The 22,942-nt window shown below is 42.1% G+C and overlaps 1 protein-coding gene across 5 annotated transcripts in view; it reads right to left on the bottom strand.

Annotated features, from left to right (window-relative positions):
• Nucleotides 1-1,404: 1,404 nt before the first annotated feature.
• Nucleotides 1,405-22,942, bottom strand: part of ITPRID2 (ITPR interacting domain containing 2) — a 56,461-nt gene continuing 34,923 nt past the window's right edge. For 2 of the 5 annotated variants that reach the window (XM_048869463.2, XM_048869465.2), the window contains 8 exons: nucleotides 17,897-19,096; nucleotides 15,159-15,236; nucleotides 13,069-13,196; nucleotides 11,826-11,976; nucleotides 9,495-9,560; nucleotides 8,261-8,668; nucleotides 3,196-3,320; nucleotides 1,405-2,633 (listed from right to left, as the gene is read on the bottom strand). In XM_048869463.2, the coding sequence (XP_048725420.2) occupies nucleotides 3,210-3,320; nucleotides 8,261-8,668; nucleotides 9,495-9,560; nucleotides 11,826-11,976; nucleotides 13,069-13,196; nucleotides 15,159-15,236; nucleotides 17,897-19,096 (2,142 nt within the window). In that variant the 3' untranslated portion in view covers nucleotides 1,405-2,633; nucleotides 3,196-3,209. The remainder of the gene's footprint in view (nucleotides 2,634-3,195; nucleotides 3,321-8,260; nucleotides 8,669-9,494; nucleotides 9,561-11,825; nucleotides 11,977-13,068; nucleotides 13,197-15,158; nucleotides 15,237-17,896; nucleotides 19,097-22,942) is intronic. The other 3 variants (XM_048869464.2, XM_048869466.2, XM_048869468.2) reach the window with 3 other exon arrangements.

Genomic DNA, 22,942 nt, shown 5'->3' with positions numbered 1-22,942 from the left:
CAGATGCCCCAGAGGGAATGAACAGATCAGGTAAATCATCAGGTGATCTATTCCCTGTATCTCATTCCCAGCTTCTGGCAAACAGAGGCCAGGGACACCATCGGTGCACATCCTGGCTAATAGCCATTGATGGATCTATCCTCCATGAATTTATCTGGTTCTTTTTTGAACATAGGACTGGAAAGGACCTTGAGAGGTCTCCTAGTCCAGTCCCCTGCACTAAAGGCAGTACCATCAGGATTATAGGCAGCAGTTTACTTGTCAGTTTCTGTGTAGTTTAGTATAGTATATCTATTTAAAATTGCACCAGAACCTCACTAATCTGGCTTCTGTCAACAGAATGAAAAATTGGTACCGTTTCCACCTTCCAGCAAATGTTAAACAGCATATTCTGTACGAGTGAGATCCCACATTTGTATAGGTTCTGACCTACAAACCCTAAGTAGACTGGGTTCTTCCTAGCTGAAGGACCAACACACGCTCCCTGACCTGCTCCCACAGCAGAGATCACACTGTCCTACCAAGCGAGGGGACTGCTGTCAGAATGTTCTCTCTGAGAGCCCCTTTCCTTTGGAGTGCTCTCCTCCACCCTGGTCTGAAATAGCTCAAACTTGCTGACATTCCAGGCATGCTGCCATTTAAGCAGCATTGGAAAGAGATTGATGCAGCTGGGGATGGGAATTTGGTTTGGGGGAAGAGTGTGATGTGGGAATTTTAATTTATATTGGGTCTACTGAATAGTCAGATGTAGTTGGAGTGACGCAAGGGAGGGGAAGAAGGTGGTCCACTGCTATTCCGATTGCTTGGGTAAATTTACTTTCTTGTGTTTTTAAACTGACATCAAGGGTGCACAAAGCTCTGGCTGGATGTTCTCTGGAGTGGAGTTTTGAAATGTAAATAGAGTATTTGGACATGCAGGTTATGAAATAAAGCAGAGCCCCCTTACCTCAAGTTATATCCTTACACTAACTCCCTCTGGCAGCATTTATGCCCTTCCATTTATATTTCAACATGTAAACATCTAGGGTGGCTTTTCAAGAATGCTCTACATTTATCAGTGGGACCAAATTTCAAAAGAGCTTAGCCCCCAGCAGTTTCCATTGATAGCAAATGGGAATTACAGGGTGAAGAACTTCTTTTAAAATCTGGTTCTTGGTGCCCTTAGATTTACCTCACGCATTTCTTAAGTGTCCAGTAAATTCAGCATATGAGGCCTTCTGCAGCCCCCAGACTTAAGTTATCTATTGTGATGCTACTCTTCTGGTCCACATGTCCTCATTTTCTAAGGAGGACTGTCATTTGATCTAAAATCGATGATTTTAAGCAAAAAAGTAGAATGCACAAAATGACATGAAAAAACATACCTGACTGCATCAATGTAAAAAAACACTGGCAAAGACTATATGTAGGCAAAATAAATATTTTATTGGTTTAATATTCTTGGTTTTAGAAAATCAGCCCTTACGTGCGTCTTCCAAACACATTCATAAATCTTTCAGATAAGCCTTTTTATAGAATATTGTTATACCTTAACAATTCTTTGATTGAGACTGACACAATATAAACATTTTTAATAGCTGGAAATGACAAAGGCACAAAGGAGAATCCCGGCAACATTCAGACATTGTGTTACACATCCACTAAATGTCCATCTGACCACAAAAAAAAAAAGAAAAGAAAAACCAACAACACATATGAACCCCATTTAATTCCAATTTTATCCATTGGAAAAAATACATTTTCATGGCCTAAGCTACAATACAACCAGTGAAGGGTGTGTGGGGGGGTTAATTTACTTCAATCTCCCCATAATACAACCAAGGTCACCCATCCACTCCAAGTCGCACATCCCCATTACTTTTCCAAGAGCAGTCTTTTTATTGTATTTTGCTTAATAAAAGACAGAAAAGAACTTCTCTTGATATAACCGAGAAGTAGTCAACACATACACCTAGACAGTGTTTAACATAAGGCACATTTCCAAGGAGGGGGAGGACTAGTAAGGAAGCAAAATAAAGTTATCTTCTGCACAAAGATAAAGCTTTCAGTGTAAGAACTTTAAGTAGTTTTAGGTAACCTCATATCATTCTACCACTCTGCTAGTAGTAACCTCCCCAAGAGTTAATAGAAATTTTTACAACAGAATTTTTCTTCTTTTGAAGTGGCACTAAGTAACAGCAGTGGAAACAATTATTGGTTGTTTCAAGCTCTCAAAGTGAATCAGTTATTGCACAGTAAATACCTCATAGAGGTCAGTGTTTTTTATTTAAAAAAGCTAGGCTGAAGATGTAGTTATTTATAAATTGGTTAGATCAAGTTTCATGACACACCTCTCCACAAAGAAATGAACTACACACAAATTAACAATAGGGACGTACAAATAAATATTAGGTCTTTCAAATGGCCATAGTTTTCTTGATAGTTTATGGAAAGTAGTAAACTAAGCAAAGTTTCTAAATCACTATATATGGACTCAAGAAGAAAAAATAAGGAATGCATCATAGAAATAAGCATTGTATACAGTAGCCTATCTCAGAAGCTGTAGAGAAGCCCAAGTACATAAACAGATGCCTTCACCAGTGTACATCATCCAAGAGCAGAATTCCACAGCTTTGCTGGTCCACATGCCTACCCTTCGGAGAAAGAAAAGGCAATGAAATATCTACAATTTAAGAGCAAGACTAGATTCATGAAGGAGCATGACACAGTGGTGTCCCTTTAAAACTTGCCAATTGCTTAGATAACTAAACATGTATATTTATTTAGATAGCCTTTATTTGCAATAGTCAAGGTATGCTCTACAGTGAAAACACAGCTGCATAAGCGAGCACTGCAGATACTGAAGTAAGGACGTTACATATTAAGTAAAATTGACAGGTTTAAGGGCCATCACTATCAGACGGCTGGAGTTTTCAAAGCCATCTAACAGATTTAGGCATATATCTTTCATCCAATTTTAATTAAACTTCAACTGAGCTGATGTAGTTTAGGTTTCAGGGGAGAAGAGCAATGTAAGACTTAATTTTCTTGTGGCTGTATAAAAGGATTTTATATTTTAACTGTGCAAGAATCCTTAAAAGTGAATCTAACACTTAAAAATACAAATATTCTATTTTAATGAAAAATTCTTCTGCAGCCAGTTGTTCCATTTCAGTAAGTTAAATTAATCAATCCAGCAAAATTCAAAATAATTACCTGTAGTACCTGTTTCATGGCTCTGTATCTTGCTTTGCATTAGCAGATCTACTTGGGGATGATACAGCTGCTAACAATCCACTTACTATTTCCCGTCTGATTTCACCAACAATAGATTCTTTGATCTAAAAAAAAAAAAAGATTAAACGGAGTTATAAGGTCATTAAGTTATACACAGCTCTGCAGAGGGTAAAACTGCACAGTACAGTAGATTAGATATTAGCTGCATGTCCTAGGATCCACAGTAGCAATGAATGTTTTTAAACAATACAGATGGAAAAGAGTCTGTATTGCAAAATAAGACGATCTGAATTTAAAGACTCTGAAAAATCATTGCGTTGTAGACTAAGTAGCTTTCCAGACAGTTTATATTTATATTTGTTTATATCTAGGGTTACCAGTTTTAGGTTAAAAACTGATAAAATCCTGACTACCTACAATTGTGAGAATAGAATTTTAGTAAATATGCATTGAAAACACCCTAAATGGAGCAATCTTTACAGTGTAAATAGATCTCTGGAGAAGGTCCGCAAGATCTAAAGACACCTCTATCCCCGATCCCCACTCCAATTCATTAAGTAGTTCACCTAAATGGTGGGCGGGGCTTTGGCTAGGATCATGATTTAATATAAATCAAGGAAACAAATTTACAATATTCATGAGGGTTTATTTTTAGCAGAGAAACACCTGCCCATTCACATTACCAGTTTGCCATTGGAATACTACTTATGCTGGCAAAGGCTATTTCACATAATTTCTATTAAAATCTGTTAATTAGGCTTACATATAAAAATTTAAAGGTGATTTAATGCTAGTAAGATCCCAGTTGGAGATGGGGAGGAGCAGAAAATGAGCAGATCACTACAGGCTTCAGTAAAGGAAAAGAAGGAGACCATGATGAGCAGACAAGGTGGTACTACTACAGCAGTGTATTACACGGATCTGACATGAATTAAAAAAAAATGTAAGGCTGAAAGACTTAGTCTCCATGCCAGTTAATCTCTTGGTGCCTCTTCTGAGACTACTCACTAGTGCCAATAGTAGTGGCTATTTTGTATTATATAATACACAAGCATGTAGGGACAGAATCAGACAGGCTACCGAATAGCCAAAAGGTTGCAACAGTTTTTGGTCACTACCAAACTGAGCTAGATTTGAACAGGAGACACAGAAGGAAAGACTCCATCTCACATAACCAGTCAATTCCCTGAGCCATCTAATGTACTAATATTCCATTCATTCAAATGGGGTGCTTATAGGATGTCAAACTTCATTAAAGTACAATTTCATTAAGATTCTCCCACACCAGGGTACAGTCAAATAAAAATCATCATCCTAAAAACCAGCTTCTTTAATTTTGTTAAACAACATGCAGAATAATAAAGGGCCCATTTTCACTTCTTACAATGCTGCGATCTAAGAGTCAAGAAGTAAGCACTGTATGTGATATTTCAGTGGAGGCAAGACTGTACTTTCATCAAACAAGACAAGTAGTGTTCAGTACTTTGACATTTAACATTGCTGAATTCCTTTCTGTGGGAGTGAGTTCATTTACTCAGAGCTAGCAGTTAAGGTGTTTTTTTTTTTTAAAACAGTAAATAGTTATTGGTCAAAGCTCCCATACACCACAGTCCACCCAAGCATATTCTGAAACACTACATACTTTCTCCTTCCCCAACATGAGATCATGTGGCTATACAGAAGGGGCGGCCTTATTTAATAAGCAATGGGTTTAGTATTTGTGAAGGGGCATACCAAGAATGCATACTAATAGATTTCCTTTCCTTCTCCAACAAAAAAAGAATTCCAGTGCGAACAATGGAGTTACACAAGGATGACACTTTTCAGTTTGTGGTCATTTTAATGCTTATGAAATGGAAAGATTCTCATGAATGGTATTCAGTAGCATTTGCAGACTCTGCAAAAAACTTCCAGACACCCCTATGCCAATCCACCTAAATCCTGACCTTCAAAACAGTTCCAATTTTGGGCCTGAATCTCTCCTGAGTAGGCTGCTAAAACGGTTAAACTGTGTGGCAACTTTGTTATGTGTTCAAACATCACCTGTGGAGTGAATGCAGGCCAACTAAGTCAACATATTTGAATCTTAGTCTTCAGAACTAAAAGGCTATTGCACCGAATGTTCAGAAGCCTCAGAAAACTCAGACAAATGCCATGAATCTCTCCTCAGAGTGTACATCTTTTTTTATTTCCTATCACCTAAAAGATTTAAAGAGAAACTTCCACACTGAAGTACATTTGAAAAGAACATTTCCTGAAACAACAGCATACTTTGACTCCATTTTTCTTTGTTTCCTGGACTACTCTTACATACTGTTTGAATTATAACTTTCTCCTTCCTCTCTCAGCTTCTTCTTCTGCAACATCTGGCCATGATATCATAATCCCACATATGACATTACAGTTGGTTGCCGAAAGAACCATAGAGATGTCACAAATGCAACATTAGGGCTTCTTTGGAAGACCAAATGTAGAACGGTAAAATGGGCTGCCTGGTCTCTACCTGGTCCTGTCACCTGAATCAAGTAGGCAGTTTCCAGAACTTCTCTCACCTTTCCTTGAGCTACTCTAATGGATGCCATTAAAAAACAAAACAAACAAAGCCATTTACCACACAGTTACTTCCTATTCTATGTAGAGGCGTAAATGGTAGTATCTCAACCTCCCTGGTGCAATGGCAGGAAGCAAATGTCTACTTCTTAGCACTCATCACAGATACAAGGATGCAATCAATCACTCCAGGTGTACCTCACTAACAGCCACGTTGGGAAACCCATACTCACATTGCATAGGGCCACACTCTACAAATAGTCCCAGTTGCTTCAGTGGGGCTACTCATGGGTGTAAGGTACTATTTAGGGTGAGCAAGGGTATTGAAAGCTGGACTCGTCTGTTTGACGCACTGCCAAGTGTTTTCCATATTAGCTAAGCTAGATGTATCCTGTTGTAACATTAGTACTTCACTCAATTTTAACACTGGTGTCCAGCCATTGTACTGCAGTTTTCTCTCTCTTTTCTTTGTCTAGTTAGGCAGTTACCCAGATCTAAACAGATTAAATTCCTTCAGTCTCTTCTCAAACTAGAGGTCATGCTCTCAAGAACATGTATTATATCATTTACCATTCTGTGCTCCATTTTACAGTGTAAGCATTCCTGCCCATCTAAGTTTAATGGCACAGAAAAATTCTGGGTGTTTGAAAACTTCAAGGATTCTTTATTTTCATTGTTTAGTTTTTCTACCAGAGCACAAAGTTTCAGTGCTTTTGTGGAGAACTGAGGGAGCTCAGAACTTAGCCTATTTAAGTATGAATAAGGGGGGGCCTCATGCTCCTTTACCCTCCCCGCTCCCTCCCAAAGTCTGGTAGCATAGCTAGGATTGCAATGTGACCCCACTTCTGTCTGTTTCTCCACCTGTAAAATGGGATTATTATTTACTTGCCTGCTTCACAGTGGTGGGGTGAAGGATATTTAATATTTTCACAGTGCTTTGAAGATGTAAAGCGATCTAACAGTGCTATCTGCATTGTGGGTGGCAACACAGGGGAAGGAGGGTGGTGGAAGGCAATTGCCCTAGGGCTGCTACTTTTCCTTCCACACAGGTAGGTGGAGCTAAACTGGCCTGCCTGAGGAAGTAATTTGTACAACTGTACTATGTATAGAGCTGGATCAGATTACTTCCCCACCCCCAACATCCTGGAGCAACTGGGGACCAGGTATTAGGCTGAGGCTCAGAGAGTCACAATTTGGTTGTGGTGTGCTCCTGGGACAGCACAACTGCATGCTGCTCTTTCTCAGGGTTCACGGCAAAGCCACAATTGAGCCTTAAGTGACCTGCTGAAGGCCAGTGAGTCATTTTCAGAGCTGGGATTAAAACTTTCTGGTTCCCATTCCTGTGCTCAGTGCACAGAGCGAAAAGTCCACATTCCCACAGGAGCACTTCTGGGAGAAAAATATTTGATTTCCTTTTCCCTGGTATTTTCGGTGTCATGAAATTTGAACTATCATGGCCAGTTACATGCAATTAAGAAAATATGTCACTGTCCTATTTTAAAACCAAACCTGCAGAAGAATGTGGCAACCAACCCCCCCTTTCTTTCACAGACAACAGATAACTGGTCCAAACACATACACACAGATGGGGATCACTATAATGGTTCAGAAGAGCTGGAGTCATTTGTTCTGACCACAGTTCACTCCAGTCACACTCCTAGAACTAGCAATGGTTTTGCGGGAGGGGCAGGGAAAGAGGTAGAGAGTAATCTCCTTAAAATTTACTGTTGAGACCTTTTGGCTACAATGTTTCATCAATAAATTAACCCCAAATAGCCCTTACTGCCAGATGAACTTCAGAGAGAAACACCTTCCAGTGTAATTTTAGTTTGAAGTCTGACATGCTTTCAATGCTACCAAGCAGAGGCCCTGAGGGGCTCTTCCTTACCATCCCCTTGGTACTAACCAGTTATCCTTTATGTGCTCTAGAACACTGGTTCTCAAAGCCGGTCTGCCACTTGTTCGGGGAAAGCTCCTGGCGGGCCAGACCGATTTGTTTACCTACCGCGTCCGCAGGTTCGGCCGATCGCGGCTCCCACTGGCCGCAGTTCGCCGCTCCAGGCCAATGGGGGCTGTGGGAAGTGGCGCAGGCCGAGGGACATGCTGGCTGCCCTTCCCGCAGCCCCCATTGGCTGGGCACAGCGAACCGCGGCCAGTGGGAGCTGCGATCGGCCAAACCTGCGGACGCGGCAGGTAAACAAACCAGCCTGGCCCGCCAGGAGCTTTCCCTGAACAAGTGGCGGACCAGCTTTGAGAACCACTGCTCTAGAAGGTGCTGTTAACTGTTTTTCTCAGATATAACAAATAATTATGATTCAACCCATTGGTGGCTGACAGCAGGTCCACTGCTGCAGGCTCCAGTGAGTTTGCAGGGAGGGCAGGGGAGAGGATCCTGCTTCCCAGTGCCAAAGAGTTAAGTGCAGTACAACTAAAACCTCAACTAAGCAACATTTTAAAAACCCAGGACCCCAGTAGACTGACCATGTTTTCTCACCTCCCGTATGACTTGCTGCAGCTCCTCGTTCTCCACACTTCTGTGAAATTCATCCACTGAAGGCAAAAGAGGTACTTTTTCAAGTTTTTGTTCCACCTCTGATTTGGAGTCTACAGACTCCTCAGAGCACTCAGCTTGCTGCCCAGTGCCTGCTCTTGCCGGCGGGGTGGGCGTTAAGGCAACAGATGCTCGGTATAACTTCTTGCTTTGGGTCTTGGATTTTCCAGTCAGCTCCGATGAGTTTACAGCAGCTTTTCTACTTGTGTGACTGGAGCACACTGAAGAAGAATCTGAGTTTCCATGAGAGAACACCGACTCTGATCCCTCTGCTGGAAGAGTTTCCAAACCAAACTCTCCCAGTCCCAACTCTGACTTCAGAAACGACTGCTCTCGAATAAGTTCAGAGACCTAGGAGTGCAGAGAAACCAGTTTGTCTTATTTCCCCTTGTATTTTCTATAATGACTTAAGACAACAACAACTAGAAAAATGGTACTCACTGGTGTGTTGCCTGTGCACCTCACAGGCAACACCAATTCACACTGTTCTGCAGAACGACATAAGTCATGTGCAGACAGGACTCTCCCTATTTTTCTTATGTATTCAGTCACTTAGTCATTCCATGATATGTACATGCTTTGCCTTTGTGACTGCAACCAAGGATCATAAGGAATAATCTTCTATTTAAAGCCAAACTAAATAAAAATGACTGCAGTGCTGCAAACCACTGACTTTTGTAACAATGGATGCACCCAGTCAAAGCTGATGAAAAATATCCATAAGTCTTGAATGGTTTCTCCCCCGAGTAAAGCAACTGAAAGATGCCTATGTTTCTGCAAATTCTGGAAAGCTTTCTTATGAAGTCTGTTATAGTTCTATTTGTCTAAATCTAAATAAATTAATGACAAAAAGGGTACTTATTCAAGGTTCCTGGAACTGCAAATAACTGACCATAGCATAAAAGAGAAGTACTGCAGCAACCTCACCATGTGCCAACAATAGCTAGCCAATCCCAAGGAACACCTGCCCTCCACACATCTCTCCTAAAACGTAAGTTAGATCATGCAAATACTTACGTACATGGGTTTCTTTGATCACCTGAGCAGTGCCACTGTTTTCAACAGGACTACTCACGTAGGTAAGTGCTTGCAGGATCAGGCCTCTAATAAATATTAAACCTGTCCCACCTTTCTTAAGAAAGCCTTTTCTAACAATGTTTAAAACAAAATTACTTACTGGTTCCATTACGTTCAGTGGAGAAAAGCATGACAGATTATCAGTACTTCGGCTGCCATACATGCCCTGGAATATTAAGCAAAATTAGTATATTGAGGTTTGTTTTTTTAAGCTGTCAAATGTTAATAAATATATTGCGTAGTAAGAAACATTCTGAAGAAGTAAAAACATGGAAATCAGGACACATATAAAGCTGGTTAAAGAGGGTCTTTTCAGTCATTTTAAAAGCAGGCCTTTTTCTATGAGAGGTTTTAAAATATATGTATATTTATAATACTCCAAGACTTTAAATTTGGCTTTGGATCACAGTAATCTCAGTTTTTCCTGTGCTTCAAAAATTTCTCCATGACAGAGTCCCACAGAGGAGGATCTGGCCTGTGTCCCTGCGGCTCCTGCACACAGACCTTCTATAACAACATTAAAAAGAAGAGGAGTACTTGTGGCACCTTAGAGACTAACAAATTTATTCAAGCATAAGCTTTCGTGAGCTACAGCTCACTTCATCGGATGCATACAGTGGAAAATATAGTGGGGAGATTTTATATACACAGAAAACATGAAACAATGGGTGTTACCATACAGACTGTAACAAGAGTGATCAGGAAAGGTGAGCTATTACCAGCAGGAGAGTGGGGGGGAGTGGGGAACCTTTTGTAGTGATAATTAAGGTGGGCCATTTCAAGCAGTTTACAAGAACAGTAGGAGGGGAAATAAACAAGGGGAAATAGTTTTACTTTGTGTAATGACACATCCACTCCCATTCTTTATTCAAGCCTAAGTTAATTGTATCCAGTTTGCAAATTAATTCCAATTCAGCAGTCTCTCATTGGAGTCTGTTTTTGAAGTTTTTTTGTTGAAGAATTGCCACTTTTAGGTCTGTAATCGAATGACCAAAGAGATTGAAGTCTTCTCCGACTGGTTTTTTGAATGTTATAATTCTTGACGTCTGATTTGTGTCCATTTATTCTTTTACGTAGAGATTTTCCAGTTTGGGCAATGTACATGGCAGAGGGGTCTTGTAAACTGCTGGAAATGGCCCACCTTGATGATCACTACAAAAGGCTCCCCCCGCTCTCCTGCTGGTAATAGCTCACCTTTCCTGATCACTCTTGTTACAGTCTGTATGGTAACACCCATTGTTTCATGTTCTCTGTGTATATAAAATCTCCCACTATATTTTCCACTGTATACATCCGATGAAGTGAGCTGTAGCTCAAAAAAGCTTATGCTCGAATAAATTTGTTAGTCTCTAAGGTGCCACAAGTCCTCCTTTTCTTTTTACGGACACAGACTAACATGGCTGCTACTCTGAAACCCATAACAACATTGGCTGTGAGAGGTAAGAGAAACTGTCAGAGACTATGACATTCTCATCAGTGCCATGGTCTGAGATGGAGTGGCAGAAGCAGACACACAAGAGTACTTTGTTGAGAGGGTGGGGAAAGAGGGAGAATTAAAGAAAAGACGAGACATGAAACAGTTTCTCTCCTACCCCACTGACACACACGTGTATGTCTCTTTTCTTTCCCAGAAGAATGTTTGTGTTACTAGTGCTTCCTTAATTGTTGAGTAGGGGTACATATATAGTTTGTAGGATGGTGGCAAAAGAGGAGCAATAAAAGGAAGCAAAGCAGAGACAGAGAAGGGGAAGGAAACCAGAAGAAAGGTGGCACAATGAAAAGCAGAGACAAATTTGCATCTATGTCCAGTCCTTCATTCACTGGGGGGGCAACACTAGCGGTAGCAAACTCGACCTCTTTGAGGCATAAGTATGCACCTCCTGTTGCTCTCTACAATGACTTTTGGCTAGCAAAGGAGCAGCGTGGATGAACTCCTGAGGGAACAACTCCAGTCCCTAGGGGTGCAGTGATGCATGATGGTTACGGTTGTGGGAGTTCAGGTAGATTTCTTGGGTGGGGATTGAAGAAAACAGGAGAAAGAAGAATGGCAGAAGTGAAGTGGTGTGAAAGCCCAGGGTGTGAGAACAAGATCTGCACAGCTAGGTGTTAACAGTTTAGCCTCAAAGTGGGGAACACTGTATTTTAGTTTGTTTTCCCTGAACTTGGACTTCCTCTTCAAATTTGAAAGACCCCCTGACAGATAACAATGAAGTGTCACTTCTGAACTAAACTAAAAACACACCTCCAAGATTCAACAGATTATTTTCCCAACTAGTCAAGGAAAATATTCAAAGCTTTGGTTGGAGACTATTTTGATTTCCAAGTTGGTATCTTCTGCCCTGTAAAGGAGACCTTGTGGTTTACTTCAGCATGCAATTAAAGTAAATGCGCTGCTAAGATATATGAATACTTATTGCAGAGCAACACGCACTGTGAGCGTCTGAGGTCTGTAAGGTGAAGACATATGTAAAGTTCTAAGCTGTTCCTCCAGAGCAAGTAGACGTTCCTCTAACTGCATTTCTAGCTCCTGTAGCTCCATGCGGACCGATTTTCTCAAACTCTGGAGTTGATCAGCTTCGTATCTATATGCAGGTAAATGATAAAGAACAACAGTATTCTGTTAGCCAAGAGCCATAATCCATCACATCCTCTGAAGCACCATGGCAGTAAGGACACCAGAATCCACGATGCACCTCAGTACTGAATGATGCTCTTTCACAGGAAACCTGCTGCCACCCGAGTAGTAGTGAAGGGGAAGGGAGCAAAAGGATAAATTCAAAGAGAAAACTTATGTCAGTGGCCATCTGTAAAAGAGAGGGGGGTTGGCTGCCACATTCCTTTTCTGCATAACAGAGATGTGTTCCACAAGTTTCAAATTAAATTCAATATAAGTCAAGCATATGGAGTTTAGACGTTTATACACATTTTTTTAAATGGATTCGTTTCAAAATTAAAAAAAAACAACAACAACATCATGATCAAAATTTATTTCTCCCGCCTGGTTCTCTCTTCACAAGCAGTGGTAGCAACAGGGTCAAGAGGCCATTATCAACAGGCAAACTGCTTGTGAATTTAATTAGTTTTGAATTAGGCAAGTCAAGAGCTGCCCTAAATGTGTGAAGTAGATGAGCAATATTTAAAACTGTTCCAGATCAGCTGGATGAAGCTCTTATTGAAATCCATGGTCAGGACAGTTAAACATTGCCAAAATAATTTTTAAACTGCACGTGGCAGCTGGGGGTTGAAAGAACATCTGAACACTTTGCAATATATTTATTTCTGTATAAAGGGGGGAGAGAAAAATATCTAAACCAAAAACATTTAACCTAAAAAAATTACAAGTGGCCTTTGATAAAAGCTCATTAAAACTCACAACTATCAAAAACACGCAGGGGAGTGAGACAAGGGTTCTGCTGACTGGTGCAAAAGGCGGACCAGAAAAACCAGAAGAGAAGAATTACAGGCATGGGGATGGGGAGATAGCAACCAAAATGTGAGAGAAAATTCAGGCCTTGTCCTGCTGAATGGCAAGTCAATGAGAAAATTGCCTTTAACTTCAATGGGAACAGGAGCAGGTCCCTATCATATAATAGTTTCTGTTGGACCAAATAAGTTTAGATGTGTGCTTATTTTCTCTTTTTTTTAAAAAAAAACCCATAAACAATTATATTTACCTTTCTTCTTCCGTCATGTGCTGATAAACTGTTGTTTGCTGACGCAACATAGTCAACTCCAAATCCATCATTTGTGTTCTAAACAGGTTTAGACTCTGCCTCACAACCTGTAGTTCCTGAAAAGTATTCTAGAAAGGTATGAACAAGAAGGTGTCACACACAGAATTTTGTTTATAGGCCCTGATCCTACAATTGAATCCACACAGGTGGACCTCCACCCGCATGCAGAGCTCCACTGACTTTCACACAAAGGCCCACCCACAGGTTGCATGACTGGAGTCACAGGCTGAAGTAGTTAAGACACAGAAAAGCAGCCAGTTTAAAAAACTACTGAGAAATTTGGGCTTAACTTTTAGTGTCTGACCCTGCAGACACTCACTCCCATGAATAACTTTCAACATGAATCCCATTCCACTCACTTATAAGACTACTCGTATTAAAAAAAATTACATACATGAGTGTTTGTGAGATTGGGCCCCTATTTGTAAGCTCTTTAGAGCAGTGCCTGTGTCATTATAGAATCATAGGACTTGAAGGGACCTCAAGAGGTCACCTAGTCCAGTTCCCTGCACTCAACATAGAACTAAGTATTATCTAGACCATCCCTAATAGGCATTTGTCTAACCTGCTCTTAAAAATCTCCAGTGATGGAGATTCCACAACCTCCCTAGGCAATTTATTCCAGGGCTTAACCACTCTGACAGTGAGGAAGTTTTTCCTAATGTCCAACCTAAACCTCCCTTGCTGCAATTTAAGCCCATTGCTTCTTGTACTATCCTCAGAGGCTAACAAGAACAATTTTTCTCCCTCCTCCTTGTAACAACCTTTTATGTACTTGAAAACTGTTATGTCCCCTCCCAGTCTCCTCTTCCCCAGACTAAACAAACTCATTTTTTCAATCTTCCCTCATAGCTCATGTTTTCTAGACCTTTAATCATTTTTGTTGCTCTTCTCTGGTCTTTCTCCAATTTGTCCACATCTTCCTGAAACTTGGCGCCCAGAACTGGACACAATACTCCAGCTGAGGCCTAATCAAAGCGGTACAGAGGGGAAGAATTACTTCTTGTGTCTTGCTTACAACACTACTGCTAATACATCCCAGAATGATGTTTACTTTTTTTGCAACAGCGTTACACTGTTGATTTATATTTAGCTTGTGATCCACTATGATGCCCAGATTCCTTTCTGCAGTACTCCTTCCTAGGCAGTGATTTCCCATTTTGTACGTGTGCAACTGATTATTCCTTCCTAAGTGGAGTACTTTGCATTTGTCCTTATTGAATTTCATCCTATTTACTTCAGACCATTTCTCCAGTTTACCCAGATCATTTTGAATTTTAATCCTATCCTCCAAAGCATTTGCAAACCCTCCCAGCTCAGTATTATCCACAAACATTATGGCATTATCTAAATCACTGATGAAGATATTGAACAGAACCGGACCCAGAACCAATCCCTACAGGACCCCACTCGATATCCCGTTCCAGCTAGGTTGTGAACCACTGATAACTACCCTCTGGGAATGATTTTCCAACCAGTTATAGTAGCCCCATCTAGATTGTATTTCCCTACTTTGTTTATGATAAGGTCATGCAAGACAGTAAGTATCAAAAGCTGTACTAAAGTTAAGATATACCACATCTAATGCTTCCCCGCTATCCACAAGGCTTGTTACCCTGTCAAAGAAAGCTATTAAGTTGGTTTGACACAATATGTTGTCGACATATCCATGCCAATTGTTACTTATCTTATTATCTTCTAGGTGTCTGCAAATTGATTGCTTAATTATTTGCTCTATTATCTTTCCAGGTACTGAAGTTAAGCTGACTGGTCTATAACTACCGGGGTTGTCCTTATTTCCCTTTTGACAGATTGGCACTATATTTCCAGTCCTCTGGACTTTCATCCATCTTCCATGATTTTTAAAGATAATCGCTAATGGCTCAGATATCTCTTCACTCAGCTCCTTGAGTATTTTAGGGTGTATTTCATCGGGCCTTGGTGACTTGTGTCTGTACAGTACACAGCACATTCAGGGTACTACTAAAATATTACTAGTTATTAATAAAAACAAATGTACTGTTCCTTACTTCATACAGAGGTAGAATGGATGATCTGTGAGTACTGTAGGAGCCAACAGCAAGATCGTGTCCTCTCATCGCAGGGTACTAAATAAATAATAAAAAAGACAAACCACTGTAATTGAAAACACCAGTAAGACAATTTTACAAATCAATCCTCATGCACTCAGACACTACAGTGACGGACAGCAGTACAGAATCCTAAAAGAGAAGATCAGCTGTGCAGAGTCTGAGAAGGAAATTAAAACATGCAGCACCAGTCAAACAACAACGCCTTTGTGGCAATACGTGCTCTACAACTGATATAATTACAGTGAAAGGGGGTTTTGATGTGAGGGGGGCATGCAGAACAGCTTTCAAAGAGGAGAGAGATGGGACATCATTGAAGCATGTTTTCCTGTAGACTCAGTACCAGCAAAGCGTTGAATTAAAACTTGAGATAGAAAAATAACCATGTCGCAGTTATCATGTTGGCCGCAGGAAACAGGAAGGAAGGCTAGGTTTGGGCCTATATCATTTGTTTAACGTCTTTGACGTTTAAGTAGTTCTGACTGACCTGCTAATGCAGAATAAAAATGGATTACAAGCAACTACCACCTCTAGGGCTCCAAAGAGGATTTGTATAAACAAACAAAAACAGGGCACCATTTTCACATCATGATCACATAGACCTTCACTGTGCAGATTTGCCCTTTTTGTATTTTATGTCAACCTGTTGCTGGCATCCAAAGGTCCCCACCTTCATAATTTTTCAGAAAACCACTTCTCTTTGTTTTGCTGCATCCAGGAATGGAGCAGCAAGGCAGAATTTGCAAAGTGTTACATGTACACACATGCTGCAGTTGAAAACAACTGCACATAGGTGAAGCATTTGAGAAAAAATGTGGTTTGTCCAATGTAATTCTGAGAGAGTTCAAAGGCCAACTGACATGCCATAGAAAATCTGAAATACATTGTAAGAGGAGGTTTGCTTAAACATGAGCATTATAAGGTTTTAGTCCTTCTCTTCCCCACCCTCTGGAATTTATCTGTTCTTCTTTATCCCTGACCCGAAGTTGCAATCTAGTGTTTGGAACTTTTCAGGCATCTTCGCAGCAATTACTTGTCATATGACAGAGGACAACTTTGTACAAAGAATAAAGAGAAGCAGACAAATTCTCATACAAACATGTCCAGTAATAATACTGATGGAGTGAAATATAGTAATCAGGATAGAGACTCTGGCCTGGCTGAGAATATGCTTGGTGTGGGATTGGGATGGGTGGGTGTCAGACCCTATCTACATTAGGATATTTTACAAAAATTATTCCCACTGATGCTCATTTGCATCAGCTGATCTGGTGTTCGCACCAGTAAGAATCCTGCTAAAGACATGGCTCCAGTGGCTTCTTCTTCACCAGGGTTAGTTAACATGATGGTGAGAAGACTGTAGTGCTTCCATAGCCTTGTCTATACATGCTTTCACTGGAAGGAATTTCTCTGTAAAATTCTCAATCTAGACATGAGGTCCGAGTCTGAAAACACGTACTACCAGCACAGTGCTTATAGTGCTGAGCAGTCCCAGTGGTTTGAAAGTCAATATAGTCAGCCCTATGCCAAGACTGGGTGCTAAATTTTGACAAATGGCAACCACAAAAGGATCAACAACTTCATTATCATTCATCAATTCCACTGGTACCCACACATGTACTAGGCACTTTTGACAGACAGAACTCCTCATCCCTGTGCCAAGGAGCATACAGACTGAGGTCCTGGACGTGCAACAGTGTGCACGCAAATTGATGCCCTGCCCCGCATCAAACCCATCAAAATGAATGGGGCTCCACAGGGGCATAAGAATCCACCCACAAACATCACATTAGAGGAATGGGGTCCAACACCCTGATCTTGCAACTGCTCTGACCATGCAGATTCCAATGCCCAGGCAGAGCAGGGCCAAAGTTAGCCAGCAAAGAGGATATCAAGCCAGAGAGAAGGTGGAGAAGGAAGGATATGAATAAGACTATGAGGTTAATCAGCAAGGGCTAGTGCCTGGCATAACTTGGTAAAGAGTGGGTTTTACATTTTAATGTATATATTCTGAGTAATCAGATGTCCAAGCTGGCTAGTTTCACGTATGCATTACGGCAAAAGTGGGTCTTAACCAGGGACTTTAATGGGAAGAGTGAAGCATCTTGTGGATCGTCTGGGGACCGGAACAGTGTTCCACGTAAAGGGATGGCACAAATGGACAGATAGAGATGTCTGGGAGATACAGGGACTAATGGAGTATTGAGGCTGGTGGAGCAGAAAGGATGGAGAATGTAAAAAAGAAAATGTTGGCTAACTGAAGGCATGGAGTGAAGAAGAGGGAATTAAGCAGATCCTTGAAGGTGAGGACAATAATGTGTAAAATAAAATAAAATCTGAGCAAGTCTAAGTTAGACAACACAGTTCATTTTTTCACAATTTCACAAAGTACGATCATCATTGTGTCAACTGCATTAAGGAAAGCCAGTAAAAGCAAAGCCAGCTGGGGGTTGGAGAGATGATCTTACGCAGAAGTTCATAAATAACATCAAATTAACCCTGCACAAAATGTCACATTTTGGAGCATCATGTTACACCTTGATTTATTTGACAGAACACACATGGGATAAATCTAGGTCACATTTAAGACTAGATTAACATTTTGCATTGACTTCAACAGCAACAACCACCAAAAAAAACCCCTTTTGACCGCAGCTCTGAATTTGATTTTCTCTTACCCGAGAGAGATTCTGCAGAGAGTTGCGGATATCATGCAGGACTCTGCGCAACTGCATTTCAACAGTAGAGGGCGGGTTAATGGCATGAGGCCGATGAGGATATCCAGCATGCCTTGGAGAGTAGGGGCATCCAAAAGCAGAAGCTAGTGCACTGCAGGAAGATCCTGAGATGCTTGGGATGCTATGGTTGCTCAATGTTCTCATATGTTCACACAACGGCCTGTCTTGCCAATCAGAAGGAATAGAGTGGAGAGAACATGTTGACTGAGATGTGTGTGCTGGTATGGACAACGGGCAGCTCTGTAATTTGTTGTGACTGGATTCATTCACTGACCTGTTCAGCCCACTCTGGGAAGTTTCTTTTTTCATGGGTGAAGGGGCAATGAACAGCGTGGTTTTACAGGTAGGCGGACTGTCATTTGTCTTGGTCACTGATTTCTTGTCCTCATCCACCGGTTTCTCTTCCCCTTCGGGTGTATACTTGTAGGTGAAAGAAGGGGGACTGCACAAAGTCTCTTTTCCTGGAGATAACCGGACATTTACAGAAGAGACAACTCTCACAGGATTCAGTAATGTAGTAGGGAGGGATTGGGACCGCCTCAGAGGATAACCTGATCCGGCAAACTGGTGTCTCTGCTTTAAGAGGAGGAGATCTTTTGACGTGAGTAGAGTGCGCCCTACTCTGGAATCAGAAGTGCTGCTGATCTTCATCTGGGCTCTTTGCAAAGCAACATTAACCCTGTCCACAGCAGAAGGGGATGAAATGCTGCTTTCAATGGATGCCATTGATCTGAGAATATGGTGTGTTTGGTACTGAGGAAATTCGCATTCACTGCTTTTGTCCAGATCACTCTCATCACTGCCTTCCTCTAGTAATTCAGATTCCTTCTGCTGAGTGGAAACCTCTTCACTTTCTGTATTGGAATTCCCTTGACCCATATCTGATGTCTGAGTCTGCTTGCTTTTACTACCTTGGCTCTCATCAGATACATGTTCCATGATTTTCTCAACATCTCCTGTTCTGTTCTTAGAAGGTACTTCAACTTCTATGAGGAGAAATTCCTCCTTTTCCTCAAACTCATTGAAATCCATCTGTTCTTCGGCTATTGGTGTCTTAATCTCCTCACCAAGCGACTTCACTGTTGTTTCACTGTCACAGCTGTCAGCGCTGCTTCCCATAGCCTGCAAAGACTCATGAACCTGTGAAAGGCAAAGCAGAGATAGGAGAAATGCCAAAGGAAGTGAGAGAACACTAAGAATACAACTTCTATCTTAATAAAATTCAGGCTAGTGACAGAGAAAGTCCATACTTCTGGGGGAAAATAATCCTAAATACAGGTATTCAATGGGAGGGAGAAATCTGGGAATCACTAATGCTGAAAGAACTATATTGGAGAGGAAGTTAAACAGGAGTATATAATGAGATATGACACTGAAACAGGCCAAGGCAAATACAATAAAATAGATGTTACAAAGCATGTGAGCCAGGGTCCTTTCTATACAACTTTATAATATTACGTTCCATTCTAGATACCTCATTGCCAGAAATATAAAATGAAGGTAGATCGGAGAGAAAGAGCAAAGTAATTTGGGGGCTCCAGGGACTTATAAAGAAAAATATTAGAACATAGCAAATACATATATTTTAGGTAAATGATGACTATGGGGGATCAGCGTGTCCAGATATGATGCCACTGGTATCTGAAGGTTCTTATTCAACACCGATACCCGAAGGTGATAATTGTCTTGGAAATATCTAGGTATACAGAAGGGGTACACACCAACGAGTGAGAGGAATTATTAGATGAGAGCACTTGGTGTCACTTTGAGGTATGGGATGAAATTAAGAATGGGAAAATTTAGGCTGAACACATATTTCATTTATTTAAGAACACACAAAAAATCCCAGTACTGTTACATGACTTGGAACCATCAAGCTTTGAGGAGGGGGTTGGACTAGATGACCTCCTGAAGTCCCTTCCAACCCTGATATTCTATGATTCTATGAAGTTCCACATGTTACGAGCCCCGGGGTGGGCCAACTACGGCCCATGGGTTGCATCCAGCCTGTCAGACCTTTTGATCCAGCCCTCGAACTCTCACCGGGGAGCAGAGTCGGGGCTTACCCCACTCCTGCTGGGGAGTGGGGTCAGGGGCTTGCCCTGCTCCACATGTGCCATGGCTCCGCGAGGCTCCCGGAAGCAGTGGCATGTCCCGTCTCTGGCTCCTACACATGGGGGCAGCAAGGGGGCTCCACATGCTGCCCTCACCCCAAGTGCTGGCTCTGCAGCTCCCATTGGCTGCGGTACCCGGCCAGTGGGAGCTGCAAGGGTGGCACCTGCAGACAGGGTGGCGCACAGAGCCACCTGGCCAGTGCCGCACCGCCACATAGAAGCCAGAGCGGGAACATGCCACTGCTTCTGGTAAGCACAGCCTGGAGCCTGCACCCCGACTTCCTCCCATGCCCCAATCCCCTGCCCCAGCCCTGATCCCCCTCCTGGCCTCCAAACCCCTCAGTCCCAGCCCAGAGCACCCTCCTGTACCCCAAACCCTTCATCCCCAGCCCCACCCCAGAGCCCGCACCCCCAGCCGGAGCCCTCACCCCCCTCACACACACCAACACTCTGCTCCAGTCCAGAGCCCCCTCCTGCACCCTGAACCCTGCATTTCTGTCCCCACCCTGGAACTCACACCCCCAACCCAGAGTCTGAATCCCCTGCCCCACCCCAACCCCTGGCCTCATCCTGGAGCCCCCTCCCATATTCTGAACCCCTATGCTCCACCCACAGCCTCCTCCTGCACCCCAAACCCCTCATCCCTGGTCCTACCCCAGAGCCCTCACCCCCTCCTACACCCCAACCACCAATTTCATGAGCATTCATGACCCACCATACCATTTCCATACCCAGATGTGGCCCTCAGGCCAACAAGTTTGCCCAGCCCTGTGCTAGCCTATGTAACTCTTTGGAATTTACCACTGTTAACCTTATCCTCCCTTCCTCTCCCTCTCACTGTTCAATCATGCTCACTTGTGAATCCTGTCTTAAATTAGATTGTAAGCTTTCATGGCAGGATCTGTGTCTGCATATGCATTTGAACAGACCATAGATACAATGGGGGCTCCCAATCCTAACTGGGACCTTTGGATACTACTGTAATATAATAAATAATAATAAAAAGGAATAGCAGCAAAAGTGAGTTCCATTAGACTGTAGAATGGTTCCCCTAGGGAAGTGATACCAGACAATGGGGCTTCTACATTTAAAAGCTAGATTGGACAAGACACTAGGACAAATGTGTATAGGGTACAATCGGGGGCTTGCCATGGCACTGGTATTAGAAGACCCAAGAATTTTTTTCCAATCTCTGATTTCTATTGCTCTGCACCACCATAAAGATTCTATCGATTTGTTTACTATTACAAGATCATTTATGGGAGTATATCAGGCAATAATATCCATCTCCACTTTGTCCTAAACAGAATTTTCAGCCACAAGCTTCATACTCATAGGTATTAATCTCTTTGTTGCTTCTGTTAAACTAATGTAACTTACAAAGTTTGCAGAGCTGTCTGTCTACTGTTATACCAAGCAGGGGTATTCTATCTGCTACCCAAGATCCATAAACCTGAAAATCCTGGATGCCCCATCATCTCAGGCATTGGCACCTTGACAGCGGGATTGTCTGGCTATGTAGTCTCCCTCCTCAGGCCCTACGCTACCAGTACTCCTAACTATCTTCGAGACGCCACTGACTTCCTGAGGAAACAACAATCCATCGGTGATGTTCCTGAAAACACCATCCTAGCCACTATGATGCAGAAGCCCTCTACACCAACATTCCACACAAAGATGGACTACAAGCTATCAGGAACAGTATCCCCGATAATGTCACGGCAAACCTGATGGCTGAACTTTGTGACTTTGTCCTCACCTATAACTATTTCACATTTGGAAAAAATGTATACCTTCAAATCAGCGGCACTGCTATGGGTTCCCGCATGGCCCCACAGTATGCCAACATATTTATGGCGGCCTTAGAACAACGCTTCCTCAGCTCTTGTCCCCTAATGCCCCTGTTCTACTTGCGCTACATTGATGACATCTTCATCATCTGGACCCATGGAAAAGAAGCCCTTGAGGAATTCCACCATGATTTTGACAATTTCTATCCCACCATCAACCTCAGCCTGGACCAATCCACACAAGAGATCCACTTCCTGGACGCTACAGTGCTAATAAGCAACTACAATATCCACCTGCTGAAGTAAAGAAACAGAGTGACAGAGCCAGAAGAGTACCCAGAAGTCACCTACTACAGGACAAGCCCAACAAAGAAAATAACAGAACGCCACTAGCCATCACCTTCAGCCCCCAACTAAAACCTCTCCAACGCATCATCAAGGATCTACAACCTATCCTGAAGGACGACCCATCACTCTCACAGATCCTGGGAGACAGGCCAGTCCTCGCTTACAGACAGCCCCCCAACCTGAATCAAATAATCACCAGCAACCACACACCACACAACAAAAACACTAACCCAGGAACCTATCCTTGCAACAAAGCCCATTGCCAACTGTGTCCACATATCTATTCAGAGGATACCATCATAGGGCCTAATCACATCAGCCACACTATCAGAGGCTCATTCACCTGTACATCTACCAATGTGATATATGCCATCATGTGCCAGCAATGCCCCTCTGCCATGTACACTGGCCAAACCGGACAGTCTCTACGTAAAAGAATAAACGGACACAAATCAGACATCAAGAATTATAACATTCATAAACCAGTCGGAGAACACTTCAATCTCTCTGGTCACTCGATTACAGACCTAAAAGTGGCAATTCTTCCAAAAAAAAAAAAAAAACGTCAAAAACAGACTCCAACGAGAGACTGCTGAATTGGAATTAATTTGCAAACTGGACACCATTAACTTAGGCTTGAATAAAGACTGGGAGTGGATGTGTCATTACACAAAGTAAAATATTTCCCCATGTTTATTTTTCCCCCCTACTGTTCCTCACAGGTTCTTGTCAAG

This window comes from Caretta caretta, chromosome 11, assembly GCF_965140235.1.
Source record: "Caretta caretta isolate rCarCar2 chromosome 11, rCarCar1.hap1, whole genome shotgun sequence".
NCBI classification, from domain to species: Eukaryota; Metazoa; Chordata; order Testudines; family Cheloniidae; genus Caretta; species Caretta caretta.
Note: the sequence above shows the minus strand (reverse complement) of the source record. Positions and strands in the feature narration are given on the sequence as shown.